Source organism: Lactuca sativa, chromosome 9 (genome assembly GCF_002870075.4).
Source record: "Lactuca sativa cultivar Salinas chromosome 9, Lsat_Salinas_v11, whole genome shotgun sequence".
Lineage (NCBI taxonomy): Eukaryota > Viridiplantae > Streptophyta > Magnoliopsida > Asterales > Asteraceae > Lactuca > Lactuca sativa.
Genome location: NC_056631.2, coordinates 72,511,285 through 72,536,694, shown reverse-complemented (window position 1 = coordinate 72,536,694; position 25,410 = coordinate 72,511,285). Strand labels below are relative to the sequence as shown.

At 39.4% G+C, this 25,410-nt stretch overlaps 1 protein-coding gene across 1 annotated transcript; it reads left to right on the top strand.

Moving 5' to 3' along the window:
- Nucleotides 1-24,074: 24,074 nt before the first annotated feature.
- On the top strand, nucleotides 24,075-25,022 carry LOC111901699 (dehydration-responsive element-binding protein 1D-like). The gene has a single exon (XM_052767573.1). It carries the CDS (start codon nucleotides 24,178-24,180, stop codon nucleotides 24,838-24,840), a length of 663 nt encoding a protein of 220 aa, XP_052623533.1. The 5' UTR covers nucleotides 24,075-24,177; the 3' UTR covers nucleotides 24,841-25,022.
- Nucleotides 25,023-25,410: the final 388 nt, after the last annotated feature.

Here is a 25,410-nt window from a genome sequence, read left to right as displayed (position 1 = left end):
CTTCCCATGGTACCGCACCAAATCCTTGAGTCCTTTATGCTGGTGACAAAGACCCTAACCCTTGCTATGAACTGGTGAGTCTTTTCTCCGACTTCCCATCCTCAGAAGGATCTCTGAATTTTAACCATCTTCAACCCTTGTGATTATAAAATCCCCCCGACATATCCAGTGACCAAAAAACTCTTGAGACTGCCACCACCATCTTCTTGCTACCGCTCCTTCCCTAGCAACGATAGTGATTGGACCCAAAGGTTCTTCCATAGACGACTGGTGATCCTACCCGATCAAATGCTAACACGACTGAACTCTGACTTCATTGGAAAACTAAATAGCTAACCCAACCATAGACCTTCCCAACAATACCTCTGAATTGACCCGATCGTAGAACCGAAACAACAACCGAACAAACTAAAACTCGCTCAGCAAGATATGACCCACTAATGACTCTTGGCATGCAAAATGGCATATAACAATTCTTGATGATATAACCCAAGAAATAACAGAGAACTAAACCAAAGATAATGCTTACCCAAACCAATACTAGATTCCAAAGCAATATAAATATTAATAATAAGCAATAAGAAATCAAAGATTACATACTCGCAATAGCACCTAATGAAACCCTGGCCTCCCGTGACTGACACTACAATGCTCGACTCCTCGCTGCTAGGGCTCTTGCCCTACCCTCACGACCGTCAATGATCGTCAAAGTAACTAGAGCAGGTACACCCATTGCTCCGCCCCTTAACATCAGATAGTCGGCCTTCTTGTGGCCCACCTGATTGCAGTGAAAACACATCGGATCTAACCCACGGGGGTAATCCCAACTAAAATGACCCATTTGACCACAACTGAAACATCCTCGGCCTGTCTCCTGACATCCTCCCTGATGAGTCTTCCTATACTGGGTGCGCACGACCCCGACCCTAATGGCCTCGCAAACGTGAATCCTAAGTCATGGGCCTCTTCACCCGGACTACTAAAATCTGAGTCTGCTTTGGCTTACTCTTCCTGAGAGGCTCCAAATCAATCTCACGCTCTCGGGCTCTAGAAATCATATCAGTCAAGACCTTGCACCCTGATAAACTCACAAACTTCTAGATGTGATCTCTCAACATGTCATGATACCTTACCTTCTTCATCTCCTCGTCTGCATCATACTGCGAAACCAACAAAGCCCTCTCCCAGAACTTGGCAGTGATCTCTGACATAGTTTTAGTCGTCTAGCAAAGGTCCTGAAACTCCCTTGCCAATTGTGGCACCTCAATAGCTGATGCAAAATCGGCCCTACATCGGGTCACAAACTTATCCCAAGTCATCGTCTCAAGGGCTTCGCCTCCCAAAATGAAGTCTACCTCCTCCTACCAATCTCGGGCTTTGTCCTTTAGAAGGCAGGAGGCAAATCTGACCTTCGACCTCTCAGGGCAGAAACTCGTCCTGAACGCGTTAACCATATCTGCTAACCATCTCCTACAAGCAAGGGGGTCCTTATCCCCAAAGAACGTGGGAGATCCATAAGCACGGAACTCATGGAAAAAAAGAGTGTGAGCTCCAATAATAGCCATAACCTCAACGCAGAATGGGCCCAGGCGCTCATCCAAAATCCCCTCCTTGACCGTATCAAATATCACGGGAGTTTGGTCCAAAATACCGCGGGTAATCTCCGATGAGATGAACTCCCACATCTGCTCATCAATCGGCTCAATACCTGCACATGAGTCGGAACCAGAACATGATCCTCCTTCCTGAGTGCTCATTACCATACTGAAAAAAACAACATGCAAAAAATTAGAACATACCTAAGAATCCTCATCCCACATGCTTCCTAGATTTTCCGAAACTCTCCCTGGTTCGAGAATGGATCATGTGCTTTCAGTAGTATGGACCCAATACTACCTTCCACACCTATACATACTTTCCTCAGGAATTATCCTGAATCCTCTAAGTCACCTTCTCAAACTGATATCCTAAGCACTCGCTAAACAGCACAACAAAACCCACTCAAGCATTTCCTTGGATTTCCTAGGTTTCCAACCTCACCCTGCCATCAGCTGCTGAAGAATACCCCATAATGTCAGTTAAGTACCTCATGAATACTGTCACATTAAACAAAGCTCAGATAGTCCTTTGAGTAAAAGACTCATCCCTACAACGGTTAGACTCAAACAAGAGCTGCGCAATAGGGACAAATCCATCACTCTGAGATTATTCAACCATTGTCACATGTGACTTAACATATTCCCTTAATAGCTATCTCACATCACTTAAGAGTTCCACAAAGCATAAAGCAAGCAGCATTCGTGCAGTAGCACTCTAATCCATATAATAACCAGAGTACATTCAAGCTCACATACTACAACTCATGCTAGGAACTTCCATTCTCACTATTGGTTTCCTTATTCATGCATATTATACACAATACAAGATCAAATAGACTGTTGAATAAAAGACTACCCTAGGACCATAACAAAACAAGGAACATGAAATAAGGCCAAATCTATCACTCTAGGGATATATGATCCTAATCGTATACAACTTTTAAAGCATACACTTAGCAATTACCGGTACCAATACATATTCCCAATATAGCATAGCATCCAATGCTTCCTAGGATACAAGGCATCACACAGGCCAATCTATCATACAATTCCTGAAAGTATCCCTAGCCTCATCCTTGCATTCAATTCTCATAACATATAATCATAACAAACACGTATGGGTATTCCGAGAATCACTTAGTTGAGCTCGGAGGATTGCATGCATCACACCCCTTTTGTCTTTACAAAATCCTTTTATAAATTTCTTTTCTTTTACAAAAATTGTTTTAGAAACTCGTTTTCTTTTTAAGAAAATTTACCAATTCCTAAGTTTGAGTTTAGACACACCCAAAAGTGTGCCCGAATTCCTCAAACCATGGCTCTGATACCAACTTGTAACGACCCAAAATTATAAGGTAAAAATTTCATTTTTAATTCTACCAAACATTAATTATCTTTAAGTCAACATTCAATATCTAGTTATACAAATATTCAGAAGTACTTTTATAAGAAAATAGTTATCAGAGTTCAATCTCAAAATCATGATGATGTAGAAACATGGTGGATGCGTCGTGATCAAACCGAGCCCTTCCCTTTCGAACCAAAAGTACCTGAAACCATAACCATAAAACTGTAAGCACAAAGCTTATTGAGTTCCCCAAAATACCACATACCACCATAATGGGCCCATCCCACCATAGTGGGCCTAGACCTGCAAAACCATTCGGCCTAGCCCTATCATACAAATGCAAAAGTCATAAAGACAGTTAGCACCTACATAACATACAATGGGCCTAGTCCGACATATAAATGGGTCTAGCCCGTCATACAATGGGCCTCGCCCAACTTACCATGCAAGAGTTACAAAGACAACTAGCACAACAAAAGTTAGTGGGTCGACATTGGTTCCTTCGACCCACAAGTACAATGAGGAGACTCACCTCAATCCGCTGCTAAACGAATAACTACTCGGACCGCTGAACTGGATAACCTTGCACCAACTAATTAATAAATACAATCTTAATCAATAGTTAACCCGATAACCCAAAATATGAGGTTGTAATAACTCGTAATCTCAAACCAATAGAAGTTGAACTTATTCGAATAAAAGTTTAAACTACAAAATTATGCTTTTAAATCCATATTATAGCATTATTAACATAAGAACTTGAATACCTTAAGGACATGCTTATATAAGTTATTTTATATATACATACCTTGTAAATCATATTTATTCATAAGTTATAAACACTTATATTGAAGCTATCCAAGAATAACTCAATATACAAGCCAACTTAAGTCAAGGGGTTAAAGATTAAAATCACAAAATGAAACACCACATGTGTTCACGATCCAAGGTGTGAAAACAAAAGGTGTTCACGGTTGAAAACCAAACCGTGAACCCTCTTAAAAACCAAACCGTAAACCCTCTTTGGAGTTAAGAAGCAAACCGTGAACACATTTAGAATGAAAGCAAAACCGTAAACCCTCCTTTAGGATAAGGACTCAAACTATGAACAACAATTAAAATGGAATCAAAATCACCCTCTTCTAGAAGATCTTTGACCATAAACCCCTCTTCCTTGACTTTATGATCCGAAAACTCCATTTTCATTTGATTCCAAACCATAAACACTTCATTATTTTGGGAGTTTAGGACTGTAAACTCTTCAATTCTTATCCAATTTAACTTCCCTAAGTGATATATTCCAGATACCAACAAACATATCATATAACCACGTCATGAGTTTACTTCCATATTTGAAGTGCAAATGAATTAATTTGCACATTGAACAAACGTAAAAACCTTCATTCTCTCTCAGATTTGCAAACCTTATTCGTTTCATATGCTCTCAAGTATCAAAGTATTCACCCAGTAAACCTTCAAACTTCATAAGAAAACTCAAGTCATTTCCTAGGAAATTCTTCACTGTTAGATACGTTTGTTAACACATGCTCTAACCCGGAAATCGTCACTACCACATCGTTATCACCCAAGAACACACATATAAGGTGATTTCATACCCCTGCGTTTTTACTATTTCTCACTGTTTTAGGGGGGGGGGGGGGGAATACAAGTCTAACACAAGAATATTGTGTTTACAAATAAATGATTTCTAAATATTTCTAAAACGACTTTAAATGTTTTATAAACTCTTTTTAACTTATATTTTTCCAAAATCACACACACACACACACACACACACACATATATATATATATATATATATATATATATATATATATATATATAGAGAGAGAGAGAGAGTTAAAGAGATTAGGACTAATAATTCGCTTTATTTTCTTTTCCTTGTTTGGATGTGGGCTTAGAGTAGCATTATTTGTCCGAATGACGTTTCAATTTTAATTATATAAGTTTTATACACACACACACACACACACACACATATATATATATATATATATATATATGAATATAGAAAGTACTTCAATCAGTTTCATTACCCTTTGTAACATGCTGAGCAAAGGGAGTACTTTCACGAACAAACCATATCAAACATAATACAAATATACATTATAATAGGTATAATTTATGAAACTCTCACTCTATTTTCACTAGTCAAGTATACAAGGTTTAACTATATACTCTCGTACAAATTACTTTACAGTAAACGAGGTAAAAATACAGCGTACTAGGTTTATAATAACGGGCTACAAATACAACGTACCAAGTTTATACTAAACGGGGTACAAATACAATACAACGTATCGGGTTTATACTAATGATGTACAAATACAACTTACCGGGTTTATACTAACGGGGTATGTTGGGTTGCAGATTCGTTTAAGGATTGCGTCATTGGGCTCAGTTAATAGTCCAATAATTTTGTACTCCGATTTGGGCCTGTCCAACCGTGAGCTGTTAGGTTTACTATATAAGAATATGCTTGCATGCATATTAGGTTAACGATCTAGAGAATACGATTGATAGAAGAAGATAGCATTACAAAGTTCTTTCTTTATCGTTCCTGTAAACCTTCTAACCCTCTACAGTTGATGTTCTTTATCGAGCTCTTCTGAGGGTTGTTTTATAATCATTCGACACGTTTGATTCATTCTTGAGTTGTTTATTGTTGTCGTGTTCTTGTTGTTTAATCTTTATTTTACCTGTTTAAGATCTAATCGATCTTCAAGATTAAGTTTTAATCTCATCAATTGGTATCAGAGCAGGAGGCTGTGTAATCGATACACTTCTTTTCTGTGAAAAAGGTTTCAATTAGGGTTTTCCGCAATTACTGATATTTATTGAGCCGTCATCTCTTTATTGACGTATCTTGATATTTATTGTTTTGCCCTAATCTGATTTATTACAAGTCTGATCTTTGAACAGGTTATTTGATCATTATGGACGAGTCGCAATCGAATCCCATCAATATTTCCAACAGCATTGGATCAACCATGAAGATTCCCATCCTATACACCCATGATTATGAAGTCTGGGCGCATCACTTTGAAGACTATGTTATAGGATCTGAGGATAATGGATACCTCATCTGGGAAGCAATTGTTAATGGACCATTTTCTCACTCTGCAACATCAAGGATTATTAAAACTCAAAAGGAGTATAATGATCTCCTGAAGGATGTTAAAGATATTGCGCAAGATGAAAAAGATAAATTCCAGTGCAATATCAAGGCGCTAAGATTGATCAGATTCGCCCTTCAGTTTTAGGTTGGTAAGCTCATGCACGACGACAAAGGAAATTTGGGATAGGCTTCGTGAATTGTACTCTACAGACGAGGATCTTGAACACTCAATTCAAACCTTACTCCTGTCTGAGTTTGGTGAATTCAGGCAAGGAGCCGATGAATCCGTGACCCAAACGTTCGACCGCTTCAATCATCTTCTCAGCAAGATGATCAAACATGACATTGAAAGGAAGCTTATTGAACAGAAGGTTACATTCTTGAATGGTCTCAGATCAGAGTGGAGAGCAGTTGTGTCCACAGTGAAAGCCCATGAGCAGTTTAAATCATATTCCTTGGCGAAACTGGTGGGCATTCTCAAATCTCAGGAGAAGATTGTGTTGCAGGAGAAGAATGTTGTCTCAAGCCTAGGTTCGTTGGCTTTATTGTCAAAAAGTAAAGTTGTGATGGAGGACGAAGACCTCAACTTGGAGGATTATGACCTCACGTCTGAGGACTATGCTATGATGGTGTCTAACCCCAAAAGGTTCATCAAGAAGAGATTCCCCACCAACAAAAACCGAAACTGGCAGGGAAGTTATAGTTCAGAAAAGGTTAAAGATGAACCGAAGTTTGAAGAGTCTAAGAAGGAACCGAAGGCAGAAGGTGATTCTGGAGTAAGTTGTTACTACTGTGGAGGGAAAAACCACTATGCAAAGGATTGTGTCCTCAAAAAGATGGCTGAAAAGGATGAGGATAAGGATGAAGAAGCTTTGCTGCAGAAAAAGCTTGATGAGATTAGGAAGAAGAAATCTACCGCTAACCCTTCTATGAATGCTCTAATTGTGCAGGGTTCGGTTGTTGATGACGAGTTCGGTGGCGTGGAGGTTTGGTCAACCGACTCTGAAGACGATGAAGTGAGGAAACCCTCTCATGGAAAGGCTTGTGTGGCAAAAGAGGAAAGCAGTGGAGGAAGATGCTTGATGGTGTCTGACGTATCTCAGATGAGGGGATACAACACTGATGGTGGAAGCAATGAACCGAAGGAGCAGCAGGATATGTGCTTTACAGCCAAACCGCTCAGCGCACAGTTCAACGAGCTCGACGAACTGATCAAGAAGGTACAATCGGTTTTTGTTTCATTTAAAGTCCCACAATGCTCATATGAAAAAGAACTAAAAAGTGTTAATTCAAGAATTTCTCATCTAGATAGTAGTTTAACTCAAACTTGAGTCACCAATTCTAACCTAACTGATCAATTAAGTAGGGTGTCTTCGAAGAGTGAGGAACGACGCATGTGGATCGAATTGAAGGAGTCAGAATTAGTCAAAATAAAAGATGAAAACATTTATTTGCAAAGAGACAATTTAAAGCTTTTAAAACAGCGAAATGTTTTTTGTTTGATTGCCAAACGTCTTTACACTAATATTACTCAGCTTCATTTGGATTGTGAAATAGGACAAAAGATTCATCGTATGATCTTGCCCTTCCTTGAGTTTAAGGAGGATGAAATTGATGCCGAAGCCTATAATTGTGAAAGTGTGATATCATCTGAGGACGTTAATCCGACCTATATGTATGGACTGGACAAAATAGAATCTTTCATTAAATCCAAGGACCATAAGGACATGCTCAAAAACCTTTTGGATGAAAATGATAGACTGAAACTGAGAACCGAAACCATACAAAAATTTGACTCTTTAAACGCCAACTTAAGCTCAGAAAACAAAATTGATGTTGAAAATGCATCTGAGCTTAATGAGGATGACAATATGAGTGAAATTTCTGTAGAGGACACGGTTGACTGCTCAGAATTTGTAAAAAGCGAACCTGAAAACCACAAGAATCTAATTTCATAAAATTCAGTGGAATTCGCTCGATTGTCCCAACAAAAGTCCCCGATCTTAGCAGAGAAAGACGTTGTGTATCAAAAGGTTAGGACCACTCCAAATCAAGTGTACAAGGTCACAGGAGTAACCGAACATCAGACTGCTGAACTCACAGCAATTGTAAACGAAGACAATGCTGATGGCTGCGATGAGTTTTTCTGGTCCGCTCCCATCGATAATGCTGATGAAACGGTAGGGTTATCTGAAAGGACCTCATGGAAAAGTAAAGGTAGATACGTACCAAAACCCTTGAACAAGCCAGATAATTTTGATGTGCCAAGTACTAGTAGTACGAAAGACATTCCTCACGAAAATGGAAGTCCGGCAAAAGAAGATACTCCATCTAGTGAAACTTCCTCAGTTCAAAGTGAACCAGTCAAAGAAAAACCGAAACCAAAAGCCAACATCCATCATCAACCGAAGCAGATGAGGAATCAGAAACGTCAAAGGAATCAGAGATACAGGAAGAATCTCTCTGAAAGAAACAGTTCTGGCAATCCCAGAATGCTTATTTCTCACATCAAGACAAGAACCTAAAGTTTGAGAATAATCCTGTTGAAACGCAAGAGAGCCGCAACAACCGAAAGCAAAGGTTCGGTTCAGAGAACGACTCCAACCGAAAGCAAAGGTTCGGTTCAGAGAACGAAACCAACCGAAAGCAAAGGTTCGGTTCTGAAATCAAAAGAGATCAAAACTCTAAGGTCAGTCCCACCAATGATCAAAAGCAAAAGGGTCACCTAGAGTCTCCAGCCAAGAAGTCATCTCAATCCAAGCCCTCTCATTCTCACTCATCTAATTCTTCTAATTCTTCCAATTCTTCTCCACCTCGTTCTGAATTCCATACTGTTCATTCTCGAAAATCTCAATCTTCAACTGAACAAAAAGGGAAACAGAAGGTTTCAGCATCCAAACCAGAATCTAAACCGAACGCACCTAATCCTAATAAAATCAAAGTTTTTACCATCAAAAAGAAAGATGAAACAACACTAATAAAACGAACATATCTTGTTGACATCTCTCTTACTATTCCTGTACCTATGATAGGCTCACGTGGACCCAAGAAACTTTGGGTTCCTAAATCTGCTTAATTTTTGCAGGTTATCAGTGACGAGCAGTTTGACGAAGAATGGTACATCGATAGTGGCTGCTCGCGTCACATGACAGGGAGGAAAGAAGAGCTCAGGGAATACAAGTCTCTTACAAATGGTGGCAACGTCAAGTTTGGAAACAACTCCTTCGGCACCATAAAGGGATACAAAATGATTACTAATGGTGATTTCACTATACGGAAGGTGGCATACGTGGAAGGACTACAACACAACCTCATCAGTGTATCTCAGCTTGTTGGAGGTACCGGTCTCAAAGTCTCATTCGACGATGAGGGTTCTGAAATTATTGAGAAGAAGACAAAGAAAGTTATTCTCAAGTCGGAGCGTAAGGGTGAAATGTTTCCTCTAAACCTCAAACCCATCAAAGGAAACCCAGCTATTTGCCTGTTATCAAAAGCACAATCTGATGAAAGCTGGTTGTGGCACCAAAGACTCTCTCATCTTAACTTTAAAGATATCAACAAACTTGTCACTGGAGGTCATGTTCGAGGTCTTCCATTGCTCAAGTTCGATAGAGATCATTTGTGTGCTGCATGCGAAATGGGGAAGCAGAGTCGTCAAAGTCATCCATCTATAATTAACACTAAAGTTGTTGAACCACTCGAATTACTTCATATTGATTTGTGTGGTCCATCATCTATCGAAAGCATCGGTGGTAGCAAGTATATTCTTGTTATTGTTGATGATTTTTCACGTTTTACATGGGTGTTCTTTCTAAAGCTTAAATCTGAAGCGACTCATAAGCTGAAAGTGTTCATCAAGCAGATTGAAGTACAGCTTAAGAAGGTCATTCGCAACATAAGGAGCGACAATGGTCTGGAATTCAAAAATAGAGAATTTGAAGAATTCCTGGCAGAAAAGGGAATAAGTCACAACTTCTCAGCTCCCTACACACCTCAACAGAACGGAATTGTCGAAAGACGAAACCGATCCTTGTGTGAAGCTGCCCGAACTATGCTAAGTTTCGCCTCCTTACCTCTTTATTTTTGGGCTGATGCTATTTCTGCTGGTTGTTTTACACAGAACAGGTCATATCTCAACAAACGATTCACGATCACTCCTTATGAGATTCTCAACAATAGGAAGCCCAATGTGAAATTTTTCCATGTGTTTGGCTCACGGTGTTTCATCTTTAACTCTAAAGAACACCGCAACAAGTTCGATGTCAAAGCCGACGAGGGAATCTTTCTGGGCTACTCTCTCACTTCCAAAGCATACAGGGTATTAAACAAGCGTTCGAGGAAAATCGAAGAGACTTATTACGTGACTTTCGATGATAGCTATGTCAAAAAGCTACAGGCCAAAGAAGACACAACTGGGGAAATTTTTCCTCAAACTGGCCAAGTCACAGTCTCGATCGCTAATCTATTCGAGAAGTTTATGGAACTATTTGACGAACCAGAGAAAGCTACTCTCTCAGAAGCAGGCGCAGCAGACAACAAGGTAGACCACATGAAGCAAATTGTCGAAGAAGCTGCCAGGAGAATGAATGAAGAAGGATCAAATTCTGTTGAACCTCCAGCAAACGATGCTTCAGTCGAGGGGGAGGATCAACCGTCATCAAATCAGCCTACATCACATGTTGAGGGGGAGCCAAGGTCTCCAACTGCTTCCGAAAGCACTTCACCAACCGAAAGTGCCTCACCATCCGAAGGTGCATCAACGTCTGAAAGCCCAGCACCACAAGAAACCTCTGAACCTCAAGTTTCTCAAAGCATTCCAGAAAGCTCATCTATCGAGGGGGAGCAAGCTGATATGTCATACGACTACGAAAGCCAGTCCAAGCCAGAAGAAATGATAAATGCTGAATTAGATCCTACCTTTGATCCTCACTACCCACCACTCACCAAATGGACAAGAGACCATCCTGTCTCTCAAGTGGTTGGTGATGTCTCTGAAAAGGTTCTGACCCGATCACAACTAAAGGCAAAACAGACATCCTTATTTTCCAAAGTTGAATTTTGCATGTTTAACTCATTCGTATCAAAAGTTGAACCGAAGATAGTTAAAAATGCTCTCGATCACTCTGATTGGGTTCAAGCGATGCAAGATGAATTGAACGAATTCGAGAGGAACAAGGTCTGGCGCCTCATTCCAACTCCTCCATATGCCTCGGTTGTTGGTCTCAAATGGGTATTTAGGAACAAAATGGACAAGGAAGGAAACGTCATAAGGAACAAAGCTCATCTAGTAGTGAAAGGATATTGTCAAGAGGAAGGGATTGATTATGAAGAGACTTTCGCTCCTGTAGCTAGGCTTGAATCTGTCCGAATTTTCCTTGCCTATGCTGCCCACAAAAACTTTGAAGTTTTCCAAATGGACGTCAAGTGTGCATTTCTTAATGGAGAACTCGAAGAAACAGTGTATGTGGAGCAACCTCCTGGGTTCGTGAACGAAAAATATCCAAATCATTGCTACATTCTGGATAAAGCTGTATACGGATTGAAACAAGCTCCGAGAGCCTGGTATGAAACGCTAACTAAATTCTTAAAGATGTCTAAATTCAAACAAGGTTCGGTTGACCCAACCTTCTTTCGCAAAAAGGAAGGTAACCATCTTATGATCGTTCAAATTTATGTCGATGATATCATCTTTGGCTCAACGAATCCCAGCCTAACAGCTGAATTCAGAAAGCTGATGGAGACTAAATTTGAAATGAGCTCAATGGGTCCTATTAACTTTTTCCTTGGCTTAAATATTAGATAGGGACCCGAAGGCATCTTTATTAATCAGGAAGCTTACACGAAGACTCTCCTAGCAAAGTTTGGTATGATGGGAGACTCCAAAGTCAAAGTCCCAATGGCATTCAGCACCAAGCTCACCCCATCCCTGGACAAACCGGCTGTTGATATCACGCTCTATCGACAAATGATAGGCTCACTGATGTATCTCACTGCTAGCAGGCCTGACATTATGTTTTCTGTGTGTTATTGTGCTCGATTTCAGGCAAACCCACGCGAACCTCACATGCTTGCAGTGAAGAACATTCTACGCTATCTCAAGCGAACCACCTCTCTAGGTCTATGGTATCCTTCCAACTTAGGCTTCTTCGTTCAAGCCTACTCAGATGCAGACCTTGGAGGATGTGGACTCGACAGAAAAAGCACCACTGGTGGCTGTCAATTCCTTGACGGGAAGCTGGTTAGCTGGCAATCAAAGAAACAAACGTGCGTGTCGTTGTCTACTGCCGAAGCTGAATACATAGCCGCTGCATCTTGCACCTCTCAAGTGATTTGGATCCAGAGTCAACTTCGAGACTATGGACTCAATATGAAGAAGATCCCACTATATTGTGACTCTGAAAGTGCAATTAGGATCTGTCATAACCCAGTGCAACACTCCAAAACCAAACACATAGCACTGAGGTATCACTTCATCAAAGATCATGTGGAAGATGGAAACGTTGAAGTACACTTTGTAAGAACCACTGATCAACTGGCTGACGTCTTTACCAAAGCTCTTCCTGAAGCATCATTGAACAGATTTTTACAAGGGCTAGGTATGATGGAATCAGAGTTAGTACCTCAAACTACCTCTCAACCTCAAACGTAAGAAGCGAAATTGACCGAACGTTCAGGTTCGGTTGAATCATCTCACTCGCTCATCATTTCAAAGGTAGTTTTCTTGCTTGTAAATTTCATGTACAAAGTCGTTTATCTTATTGTCTAATGTATTTTCTTATTACTAGCCTCAATTCCTTGGTTTTTCAAAATTTTCCAAAACCGAAACCTACCGAAGGTTCGGGTTCGGTTTTTCAAAATTTTCCAAAACCGAAACCTACCGAAGGTTCGGGTTCAGTTTTTCAAAATTTTCCAAAACCGAAACCAACCGAAGGTTCGGGTTCAGTTTTTCAAAATTTTCCAAAACCGAAACCAACCGAACGCTCGGGTTCGGTTTTTCAAAATTTTCCAAAACCGAAACCAACCGAACGCTCGGGTTCGGTTTTTCAAAATTTTCCAAAACTGAAACCAACCGAACGCTCGGGTTCGGTTTTTCAAAATTTTTCTCAACCGAAACCAACTGAATGTTCGGGTTCGGTTACCAAATTTTTCCAAAGTTTTTTTTTTACTCTTTCTAAGTCTTATTTTTTTTATTATTTTTTTATTTTTATTTTTTTATATATATCAAAAACTCCAAAAATATTTTTTTTGTGTGTTCGTTTGTTTATGGGGATATAATTGTTGGATTACTAAAGTGTCCCTAGAAGCATGCTGCTGTATGTGTCCCAAGCCTCATAAGATTCTGAATAATAGCCTTAACGACTTGGTATAAACAAACCTTGTCTTCCCAATTAGGCTATCACATTTATTCTAATCGTGAGCTACCTCACTCTCTTCTCACATGAGATAAGAGTTTTCTGCTTGGTCCTTATTTTCGCAGCAGAGGTACTTTAATTTCTTACACCATCTCCATTACATTTCTCCATTACATTCGTTTCATTAACGTAACCCTTGAGACTCTCAGAACTTACCACTGAGGTTTATGGTTACACAACAACTGTGTTAATGATCTCAGTTTCGTGCCACTACGAGCTGAGTGAAACCCAAAATTCAACACCAAATCTGAATTGACGGTGAACAATTAATTTGCTCAAGTTTTCACCAAAGAATTGACGGATGTATCTTGATGAAATCTCAAATTTTTATTTTGTGTGATTCCTATGAAATTGTTAAACAACATAACATTTCTTCCCTTGGGATCCAATTTTTAATTTTTTTTGTTGAGATTTTGTATTTTCCAAGCCACTTTAAAATTAATTCCTACCTACTTGTTCAACAGACTACACCGGTCTCACAAGTACTTTGTTCACTTTCTATCTTATTTCAAGATTAGGACTGTTGAATCAAAGATAAAGCCACCCTAAGAAGTCTAATTAAAAGAAGCCTTTCAACATTTATTAATAAGTGTTTGATCGTCATTCAATGGGAAACCACATCAACACTTTAAGGTCTCTCTTGATCTTGAAGGAAGAGATTCGTGCCCGGGATCATTTGTTTCGTGTCATTATTAACATCACATTTATTCCTAAAAAGAGTTGCTTTATTTCTTTTCTTTTTACACTCTTAGCACGAAAATCTTTAATTTTCCAAAATTCTGGTACTAATAATTACAGGCTGTTTTACTAAATTGGAGGTTATTTACAAGTTGTGGTAAAAAATAATCCACGTGGGAGATTTCTTCAAAGATGCCGTTACAGGGATAAGATTAAAGGGTTGCTGACTCAGGAGGGAAACAAATGGATTGAATTTCAAACGGCGGTAAAAAGGGACGCATGCGAATTTGAAACACCCCTTCCATAACTGACGTCGTGGACGCGTGGGAGAATATTAAGCGGTTCCTCTCTGACACTAAACAGGCGCGTGTGGATTTGAAACGGTTTCTTCTGAAACGGCGCTTGTTGGGCGGCGTGTTCCAAGGAATCTGACACTCTCTCTCCTACGTGATCATCGCATGCCTTAACTGTCACACATCTGTCATTCCGGAAAACCTTTTCGTATTTCCATAGAAGATTTGAACAGATTTTTCTCTCTCCTTTCACCCACTATAAAAGGCAGTCTCCACTCCCATTTACCTCTTTACTGCATCTGAATTTCCAAGAGAGCAAAAATTCCTTAAACCCTTACTGTTCATCTTCTTCTTCCTAACTTCAACAATGGCAGAATCATCCTCAGTCCATGCCACCTCACACATCATTCCCATTCGCCCTCAACAGTGTTTGGTGATTGACCTAACCCCTCAAGCGTACGATTCCTACATGTTTCCGATCATGGAGTGCCTGAAGTACTCACAAATCGCTCCTGCACTTTCTAGGGTTGAGTCTGTGCCCATGGAGCTCCTATCGCAGGTGTATGCGACTGCACATTACGATAAAGCAGTCGATAGGGTGTTCTTCGAGGTTTCTGATCACAAGACCTCGATTTCAAGGCAACGATTTGGTACACTGCTAGGGTTTGCTGCTGACCCTTCAAGGATTAATCCAGAGACGATTCCGATTGGGCACCTTTACAACATGTTTTACAATATGGGGTACACGGAGGCGCTCACCTCCGTAGCCAAGTTTAAAAAATCCTGCTTGCCGCCACAGTGGAACGGCATGTTCACTGTCCTCTTCAAAGGCTTATCTGAACGGAGCTCAGGTTCCGATGGCTCTAGTCGACTCTTCTTGTCGATAATGTATGGCGTCTACAGTGGAGTCAATCTTGACTATGGGTTTGTTCTCTGGCAAGAACTCATCCAGAGCCTCTCTTCTTCTTCACGACATTCTGAGGTGTCGTATGCCCGGTTCTGGACTCTCATCACAAAATGGGCGATGGATAAATTTGATGTTCCCACTGCTGCCGGTGCATCGATGTCTTCGATCGGTACTTTTCATACCACGAAGATTATCGTCTCAGATGCATCCAAGTTCTCTTTCATTGGCTCAATTCCGGAGACCATGTACGGCGATGTTCCATCTGACAACAGGATCATCAGGACTATTAAGGAGTTCAAGCAGTCTGGACCTAGGGAACTCACACAGGAAATGCTTAAGTCCATCCATGATGCTGACAAGCCGGTTAATAGAGGAAAAAAGGTAGATAAAGGGAAGCAAGTGACCAAAGGGGCTAAAGGTCCTTCTCCCAAGAAGAGGAAACCAACCAAAGCTGCACAATCCCCGCAGCCGAAGAGACGAAAGACTCAACCGAAGCGCAAACTTATAGTTGCTTCCTCTTCGAGTGACTCAGAAGGCGAGAGTTCGGGTTCGGACGGCTCTCAACGAGGCGAAACCCCTCCAAGAGGCAACACCCCACCCCGATCACCTACCCCAGACATGGAAATCCATGTCTCACCAATTCCTTCACCTACTCAAACAATCCCTACTTCCATTCCCACCATAAACCCCTCTACCACCATTCCCAAAACCTCTTTCCCTATACCACCACCCATTTTCACTGATACCACAACAACAACAACTACAAAGGTTACAACCAACGTATCTGATACGGGGGTTCATACCGATGCAACCGAACCACCACCTATAACCGAACCCCAGCATACAACCGAACCTATCCACACTCAACCACCACCCGAAACTACCCCCACCAACACTCAACCTGAACCTACACAAACCACCACACCCCCGGCTTCACCACCCCCATCATCTCCAGGTCATGCCTCTGATGGAGATAACCCTTTTCTTGGAGGGGAAAATATGACCTTTGATTCGGTCTACTTTAGTCCGTTTCAGGTCCAAAGCGACGACGAGGAGGATGCTCCAGTAACAAAGAAACATCTTAAGGAGCTAAATGAGAAGGTTGACTTGCTTATTGCTTCAACCTCCAACACTCAATCCTCTCTCTCTGAAGCCGCTCTTCAGAAGATTGTTGATGCCTTCTCCAGGGCTGAGCATGATTCCGTCGCCTCTGCCACTGTAGCAATAGACGCCTCCACAAAAGCTTGTGAGGCTGCGACCGCAAAAGTCGATAAACTATTCTCTGAAGCCTCTTCCCTGTTAAAGTCCTTACAGGAGAGTGCCGATGCAACAAAGACAACGTTGGAACCAATCGTTCAACAATTGGCCACGTTCGTCTCAACGGAGTTGAAATCGTTCGCTACCCTTCGCCAATCCATCAGCGACGACAACTCGGCCCTTCGTGCCTCCATTGACGAGCGCCTCTCTAAACTTCAAGAGGATCTCGCTGCCGAAAACTCGTTAATGGACGTTCTTGCTAGTAAAACCACCGCCCTCAAGGTCAAGAGCGCTCAGCTTTCCAATTCTCAGCAACAGATTGAAGCTCTTCGATACGAACGGGAGGTTATCAAATCATGTGTTTCGGATGTACACTCTGCCCTATCCAACATCCTAGAAGCACACGATCCGATTCTCAATCATTCGGTGAGGCGCACCCTTGCTGAAAAACTTGCTCCTGCCCTGGACCTTCTCAGCAAAATTGAAGGGCTACCTAGTTTCGTGTCCACTCCGAAACAAGGGGGAGAAGTGAAGTCCGGATCGAAACCACCTCCTTCCTCAAAAGCTGCTCACACAACCGAACCTCCTCCTACTGGTCAAACTTCGGGTTCGGGTGTGAAGGATAAAGGAAAGAAGATAGCTGAGGAAGAAGATGAAGATGATAAAGAAACCATTGCTGACTTGCTGAAACACAAAAATAGTCGCAATGTTGATAATGACAACATTCGTGTGGCGCGAGAAGCTGAAGAAGCCGAACGCAAGAAGAAAGAAGCCCACGATCTCCTCGAGAGTAGGAAGACTCTTTTCCCTGCTTGGACTCGAGAGAGAATGATAAAGGAGGCCATAGATACTCCAAGCATCTTATGGCTCAAACCGGTAATATCCTTCGACTGCTACAATTCTGTCGATTCGCAGTTTTATATGCCCTTGACCCGAAAGGCGTTTATCTTCCACGCCTTCTCCAACATTTTTGAAGTCCCTCATCCTAATGCTGAGGTTGATCGGGAGTTAATCGAATTCTATCTGAAGGCTGCTCAACCACAGTACCAAACATGGAGCGCTCAGAAGATCATTAATGTTCGGGTCTTGAAGCCATATACCGAAGGAGATTCATCAACGTTTGGTTCAGGGTGATCAGAGGGTCTGCAAGAACCGAACATCTAATATCCTTAGCAGACCTACCGAACCTCAACCCCATGATTGGATCGTTTTGCATAACATCCTTTTGACGAATGAAGCTGAATATGGTTCGATTATAGACCATCTCAAAAGGATGTTAGTTTGTTATATCATGGAGGTAGCCTTGATGGATCAGGAGATAGCCACAGTCTTCAAGAAGAAACCGAAGATCTCTCCTGTTGGATCGGCCAGTGATCTCAATCAGATGAAGATGGGCAAGATTGACCCGAGGCATAATTCGGTCATGTTCACTAGAGCAGAAGGACAGAAATGTCTCTTTGCCTTAGCGGATAAACATCTTTATACCACTGCTTGTCTAGAGCATGTGCTGTCAATCATCCATCGGTGTAAAGAGAATGCAACGGATGATATCAAGTACTTCAACGATATGATTCAATGGTATATCCGATTCAGACAGACGATACTCGTCCTTATCTCTCATCTGTTTCAGACTGTAAAGAAGAGGGCTCCTTCTGCTGCTGGCCCAAGTAAGAAGTGAAGATCTCGCTCCAATTGACGCAAAGGGGGAGATTGTTGGGTTGCAGATTCGTTTAAGGATTGCGTCATTGGGCTCGGTTAATAGTCCAATAATTTTGTACTCCGGTTTGGGCCTGTCCAACCGTGAGCTGTTAGGTTTACTATATAAGAATATGCTTGCATGCATATTAGGTTAACGATCTAGAGAATACGATTGATAGAAGAAGATAGCATTACAAAGTTCTTTCTTTATCGTTCCTGTAAACCTTCTAACCCTCTACAATTGATGTTCTTTATCGAGCTCTTCTGAGGGTTGTTTTATAATCATTCGACACGTTTGATTCATTCTTGAGTTGTTTATTGTTTTCGTGTTCTTGCTGTTTAATCTTTATTTTACCTGTTTAAGATCTAATCGATCTTCAAGATTTAGTTTTAATTTCATCAGGGTATAAATACAACGTATCGGGTTTATACTAAACAGTGTACAAATACAACGTACCAGGTTTATACTAACGGGGTACAAATACAATGTACCGGGTTTACACTAATGGGGTACAAATACAACGTATCGGTTTACAACAAAAAGAACATAACAATATAGAAAACATTCTTTTTATAGTATTATTGTAAACTAAAACTATGTTACACTATTTTATAGTACAACAACAATTACACAGAACTATTTTATGGTATTAAAACCACTTTTCACTTTTATTAGAAAATATTGGATTTTCTGGAACATTAAACATGATTACTATTTCAAGAAACAAACAACAAGCTTCTAAACATAAATACTTATGAACTCACCAACTTAAATGTTGATACTCTCTTTTTCAAAATACTTGTATTCTCAGGGAACCAATAAACAGGTACTTTCCTAGGATTTTTGAGAAGACGGAGCAGTATAGAATAATGTCTTCTATCTTTTGCTATATATATATATATATATATATATATATATATATATATATATATATATATATATATATATATATATATATATATATAACTTTTGATGTCATATATACAATCACTTGAACACTTATGTAAAACTTATACATTATTAATGCAATGATTGTTGTACTTTGATTACTATGATGCATGTGCTGTGTTACTTAACATGAAGTCATCCACCCCCGAACGTTTCCGCCGCTCCAGTTTGGGGGTGTGACATAGGCCCACTCAATAAACTAACTCCCTAAAGGGTAAATGACCATTTTACCTTTTTCTTACTTGTTCCTTAACCAAGGTCCAACCAAAATGCATAAAAATCCAAAACCCAAAATGGCAATCCAATGCCCAAATCAAAAGCAACAAAAGCCCATTATGGCCCAATAACCCGATTGGGCCCCAAAACCATCATGGACCTACTTCCAAGAAAACCCTAAGTCCATCCAAGGCCAAAATTCGAAAGTCAAATGGCCCAACAAGACCCAAAATTCAAAAAGCCCAAAATGGAAAACTAGGGAGTACGCATCGTGTACCAGAATGGTACGCCGCACTTACTCACCCTCAAATAACAGTGTACAAGCGGATGATGCACAAAACCTCCATTATGCCGAGCGTACTTCCTACGTACCTCCAACTTAGTCATCAGGGACCAAAAATCAATATTAAGCTCTTAATGGTTAAGCCAATGACTTCCAAACTCATATATGACACTAATGAGATGCCTTAACACGTAAGGTTGGCAAATTTACTCCTTTACATGGCTTAATGGGACCAAATCCTTAATACACCAATAATAAACATCCAAACTCATGCATGGTCCAAGATAATTCATCAAGATGGCATTTTTATGAACAAGTGACCTCCCAAAGGCCAAGATCCATCATTCTAAGTTCTTGGAGTAGCTCATACTTACAAGGATGACTCTAAGGACCAAACTGAACCCAAAATACCCCCTAGACTAGATCTAACACCTAGAGTCATTAAGATAGAAACGTTATACCTTGAAAATGTAGATCAAGATGCAACAAGCCTGGATCTAAAAGCTTCAAGCAATCCCACACTTCTCCAAGAAGTTCCTTCTTCCTCTATGAACACCAACAAGCATAAAATACCACCAAAAGCTCAAAATCCACTCAAATGGGAGATCGGGATTCGTTTCTAGGGTTTAGAGGGATGGAGGTTGAAGATAATAGGGTTTGGTGCTGAGTTAAGTAGGTTAAATAGGGTCCAAGACCCTAAATTAGGGTTTGGGTTTGACTGGAGTACATCCAACATACTCCCTTAAGGCTCCGCGATCACTTTTCTTAGTACACCCAATGTACACCAATGTATGCCCGACATACTGGCCTTAGCACTAGTATGCCATGCGTACATATGTGTACGCCTTGTGTACCCGGTTAAACCCTAAAACCACGAATCTTCTGAAGGTCATAACTTCTTTGTTATTAGTCCATTTCCGATGATCCTTATATCCATGTAGAGGTAACGAGAAGCACTAAACTTCTGTCAGCTCATACTTGCCTTAAAACTTACCAAACAAAAAAAATCCATTTTATGTAAAAGCCCGAACAGACACTTTATCGAAATAACCTTTGGCTCCAAAATACAAACCTAACTCCCGGATTATCCAAATTACATTACCCACACCCAAATGGGTCTAAATCTCTTTTCTTCATATGCCTTAAAACTGACGATGCTCGGTCTTCAGATCACCACCCCACAGTAGGAAACGATTCGAAACAAGGTGTTACGATTTTTACCATCGAGTGTCCGTATCACTAATCTAGACAAAAGTTTAGCCTTTTACTAATCGAACCAAAGTGGGCAACAACTTGTAGTTCAATAAAATCAATCAAACTCTTCTCCATGAACAAAACATAAGTGCGTACAATTCAAATGTTATTAGATATTATGAGTGACTTGCATGGAGCATCGAGACGATTTAAGTTTCCTTTCGATCTATTAGTCGGGATACTACTACATTAGGTTTTTTTTCATGAGTACCAATTTTCGATTCGATCATACTCGATCTCCAACCAAGTTCTAAAGCCTCGAAAATAAGAAGTAGCATTGTTGCATCAGTAAGCAAAAAACTGGCCACCATCTCGTTAGATGCTTGAAAGTTCTATTATCTAACTCGCTTTCCCTCGGAACTCCAACTTTTTGTGCTTTATTTGTGGTCTAGACCTCATCTTGCCGCCGAAATCATTGGGAAGGTCATCCGTAGTAGCCAAATTGATACATTGTTGTTGAACAAGTTATGGCTAATTACATCACCGAAGATTTGTGTAATATCGGTAGCATTCGACGATCGTCAGAACTCCGTCGAAACTATGGGCTATTTTAATCTCGTTGTCTAACTTGAGGAACCGATTTGTAATTTGGATTCAATAAAAAAGAAAACATGCACTTATACACTTGCACTATTGAAATTTGCAAAGCCTATCCCTATTAAAATAAGATATAACAAAATAATGAAAATAAGAATAAATAAAAAAATTATGATAATATGTAAAGGTTTTTATCAATGATAATTAACTTATAATTAAAAATAATGATTAAAAACAATAATTTATTTTTTGTTGATAATATTTTTTTTTATATTTTAGTACGAAAATATATTCCATAGCTAGTTGACTAAATAATATTGGGTAACCACATAGCTACAGATTTAGATTTCCTAGCTATTTTAAAAAGTCAAAAACAACTTATATACGCAAATAAGAACGATTAGCCTCTTCGTAAAAAGTTTCGTAGCAAATTAGCTATAGATTTTTATTTTGTAGCAAATTTTTGACGCAAAATAGCTATGGATTTCAATTCCGTGGCCAACTAACTACGGATTTTGATTACGTAAACGATTTTATAGCCAACTAATTACGAAAATGGATTATGTAACAACTTCCGTAGGAAACTAGCTACAACCAACAATCTCGTAGCATATTGCGTAGTAAAATAGATACAAAATTTGATTGTATAGCAACAATTCGAGATTTAGCTTTGTAGATACAACTCCGTAGCCATTTCCATAGAAAATAGCTACGACTAGCCGTTGTAGCATATTTCGTAGTAGAATATCTAAGAATTTTGATTATGTAGCAACTCTTTGTAACTATTCCTAATTTAGCTAGAAAGTCATTTCCGTAGCAAAATAGCTACACAAATCATTTTGTATTATATTCCATAATATAATAGCTACGAATTTTGATTCCGTAGATATTTATGTTTTTTCTTGTAGTGAATACCATCTTGGCATAGAAATTGAAATTTTTTGCTATTGTATGTTATATTCAGATTAAGTTTGTTAGTTGCAGTGTTTTAAGAACCGGTTGGACCGGGAACCGGAGAAGAGAGCAGTTCAACTATCACCGGTTTTACACTAATTTCTGAACCGGATTGAACCGGCCGGTTTTTAGAGAAAACCGGTTGAACCGGTCAAAATAAACCGGTTAAACTAAATAAAAATACATGGAAAAAAACCATTTTCAATAATAAACATTGGTGAACTTTTTCAAATCTATTTAGATTTCTCAAACAACATATGGTAAATGTTATGATGTTTTTTTGATGCACTTGTATTCATTTAAAACTATATTTTGTTTTTGTATTATATTTTATTTTGTTTTTGATGTATGTGAATTGATGTAAAAACTTATAGTTATGTGTTATTTTAATGTATTTATATTGATCTACAACTTATTTTTATGTGTATTTTTAATGTTTAAACTTGTAGACGTTAAATTCATGAATTATGTACGTATATATGTGCAGAAAAATAAGAAAAAAAAATCATAGAAACCGGTTGACCCGGCGGTCGAACCGGTTAAACCAGAAACCGATCGTCATACCGGTTCAACTAAAAAACCGGTTTTTAAAACATTAGTTAGTTGTGTTAATGGCAAATGCATCATGGGTTGGAGGTTTTGATTTAAAAGAAATGATTTTGTGTTTGATTTAACATGCAATTATTATGATTTTGATGTGTAATTCTAATTAAGGCGTGATTTTAAGTTATATCAATTTCTTTTTTTTAAAAGATACAAAATAAATGGAATATAAATCTTGTAAACTGATTAAAAAGCTTACCATGCGTTGTGTAAATAATGATACTTTGGGCGTGTTTGGCAAAAGTAGCTGTTAGCTGGAAGCGGGTAGCGGTTAGCTGGTAGCGGGTAGCTGATAGCGTGTAGCTGGTAGTTGGTAGCGGAAAGTTGTAGCTTTTATTTGTTATATGAATGTTTGGCAAAAGTAGCTGGAAGCTTTTGAAATATATAAAATTACATAAAAGGACAATTGATTAAAAATAAAAAAATATATAAATATATTTTTAAGGGTAATTATGGAAATTGATTTCAAAAGCTCCGAAGCGTTTTATTAAAAGCTACATGAAGTAGCTTTTAGAATCGGAGCGTTTTGTTAAAACTAAAAACTAAACGTTCGTATTGCCAAACGAAACTTTTTGTTTAAACTAGAGCGTTTTGTCAAAAGCTAAAAGCTAGAAGCTCCCAAACGCTTCCAAAAGCTCCATGCCAAACACGCCCTTTATATATTAATGTAGACGGTATATAAAATTAGGCATGCTTTTACACAAAACTATTTTGTACATCAACTACAACCTTCGAATCTATTGGACTGAAGCTGTATATTACTCAATACTATAGGGACAATTCTTAATCTATCCTCCCAAATATCACGCGTTCAAAGTAAATAAAAAATGAAGCCACTTGTCAAAGCCTCCATCCTCTACCACGCAAACCACCAGCTGGTAACCCCACCACAGAGAATCCACAAATATCTATATATACATCGCCATTCTCATATCAACAAGTTAAAGTCACTCACAAACACTCCCAACAAACAATTACTTCTCTCAAAAGTCATAACTTATATCTAACTTGCAAAAACTACCAACAAACCGTAACTTCACCTCACATATTTATGGATGCCTTTATCGAATCGTACAATCCATTTCCATCAGTATCATCAGAAAGTGTTCCATTAGCACACTTTTTGACCTCATGTCGTAGCAAAAGCTCAGTCTTGAATGCGGCTGCTGAATCCGAAGTGATGTTGGCTTCACGAAACCCGAAGAAGAGGGCCGGAAGGAAGAAGTTTAGAGAGACTCGACACCCGGTTTACCGAGGAGTGAGAATGAGGGATAACGGGAAGTGGGTTTGTGAGTTAAGAGAACCGAGCAAGAACATGAGGGTCTGGTTAGGGACTCATCCTACAGCTATAATGGCAGCAAGAGCACATGATGTGGCGGCGTTTGCCTTCAGGGGACGACGGGCGTGTTTGAATTTTGCTGATTCTGTGTGGCGGCTGCCGGTTCCGAAGTCTAGCAGTATTGTAGATATACAAAAGGCCGCTGCAGAAGCTGCGGAGGCTTTTAGATACTCGGAGGAAGAGGTGGAGATTGTGGATACGAAGGAGTTGCCGGAAATTCTGTATTACGTGGATGAAGAAGATATTTTTGAGACGCCGGAATTTTTTGTTAGCATGGCGGAGGGACTGATGGTAGCGCCTCCGCAGACAGTGGGATATGGCTGTTACGAGGATAACGTCGAATTTTTTGTTGACGAGTCTTTATGGACCTTTTAGATTTAGTGAGTGTATATATTCACATTTACTCTTTTTTAATTTAAAATAGATTCTTGATTAATTTTCCTCGTGACTAGTTGATTTTTGTAGACTAGCCAATGAGATGCATATAGTATGCAACACATTTGCATTGTAAAAAGAAATATGAATTCTATGAAATAAATAAATCACTTCTTCAATAATTTGGTTAGACAGGTTAAAAAACGAGTTGTGAGTTTGGTAAAAATTCCCTTTTTATATAATAGATTCTCAATGTAGATATGGAAAAACCACGATCCAAGTACTATCATGTTTTAATGTATTTAAATTATTAAATCATGAATAATGAAACATTGATATTTTCTGTTGTAATGTATTATTTATGTAATAGGGGAGGGAGTAGGGGGGAGGAACTCAGGAAGGGTGGTTATCCCCTAATTTGTCTAATGCTTTTATATTAATATGGTGGATTCGTGGGTTTAAATAATTTTAAAATAAATTTGGTAAAGTCCTTAAAATTGGTCTCTAAGATATTTAATCAAATTTTAAAATGTTCCATTTATGACCCTCTTATTTGCAATTTATGTACTA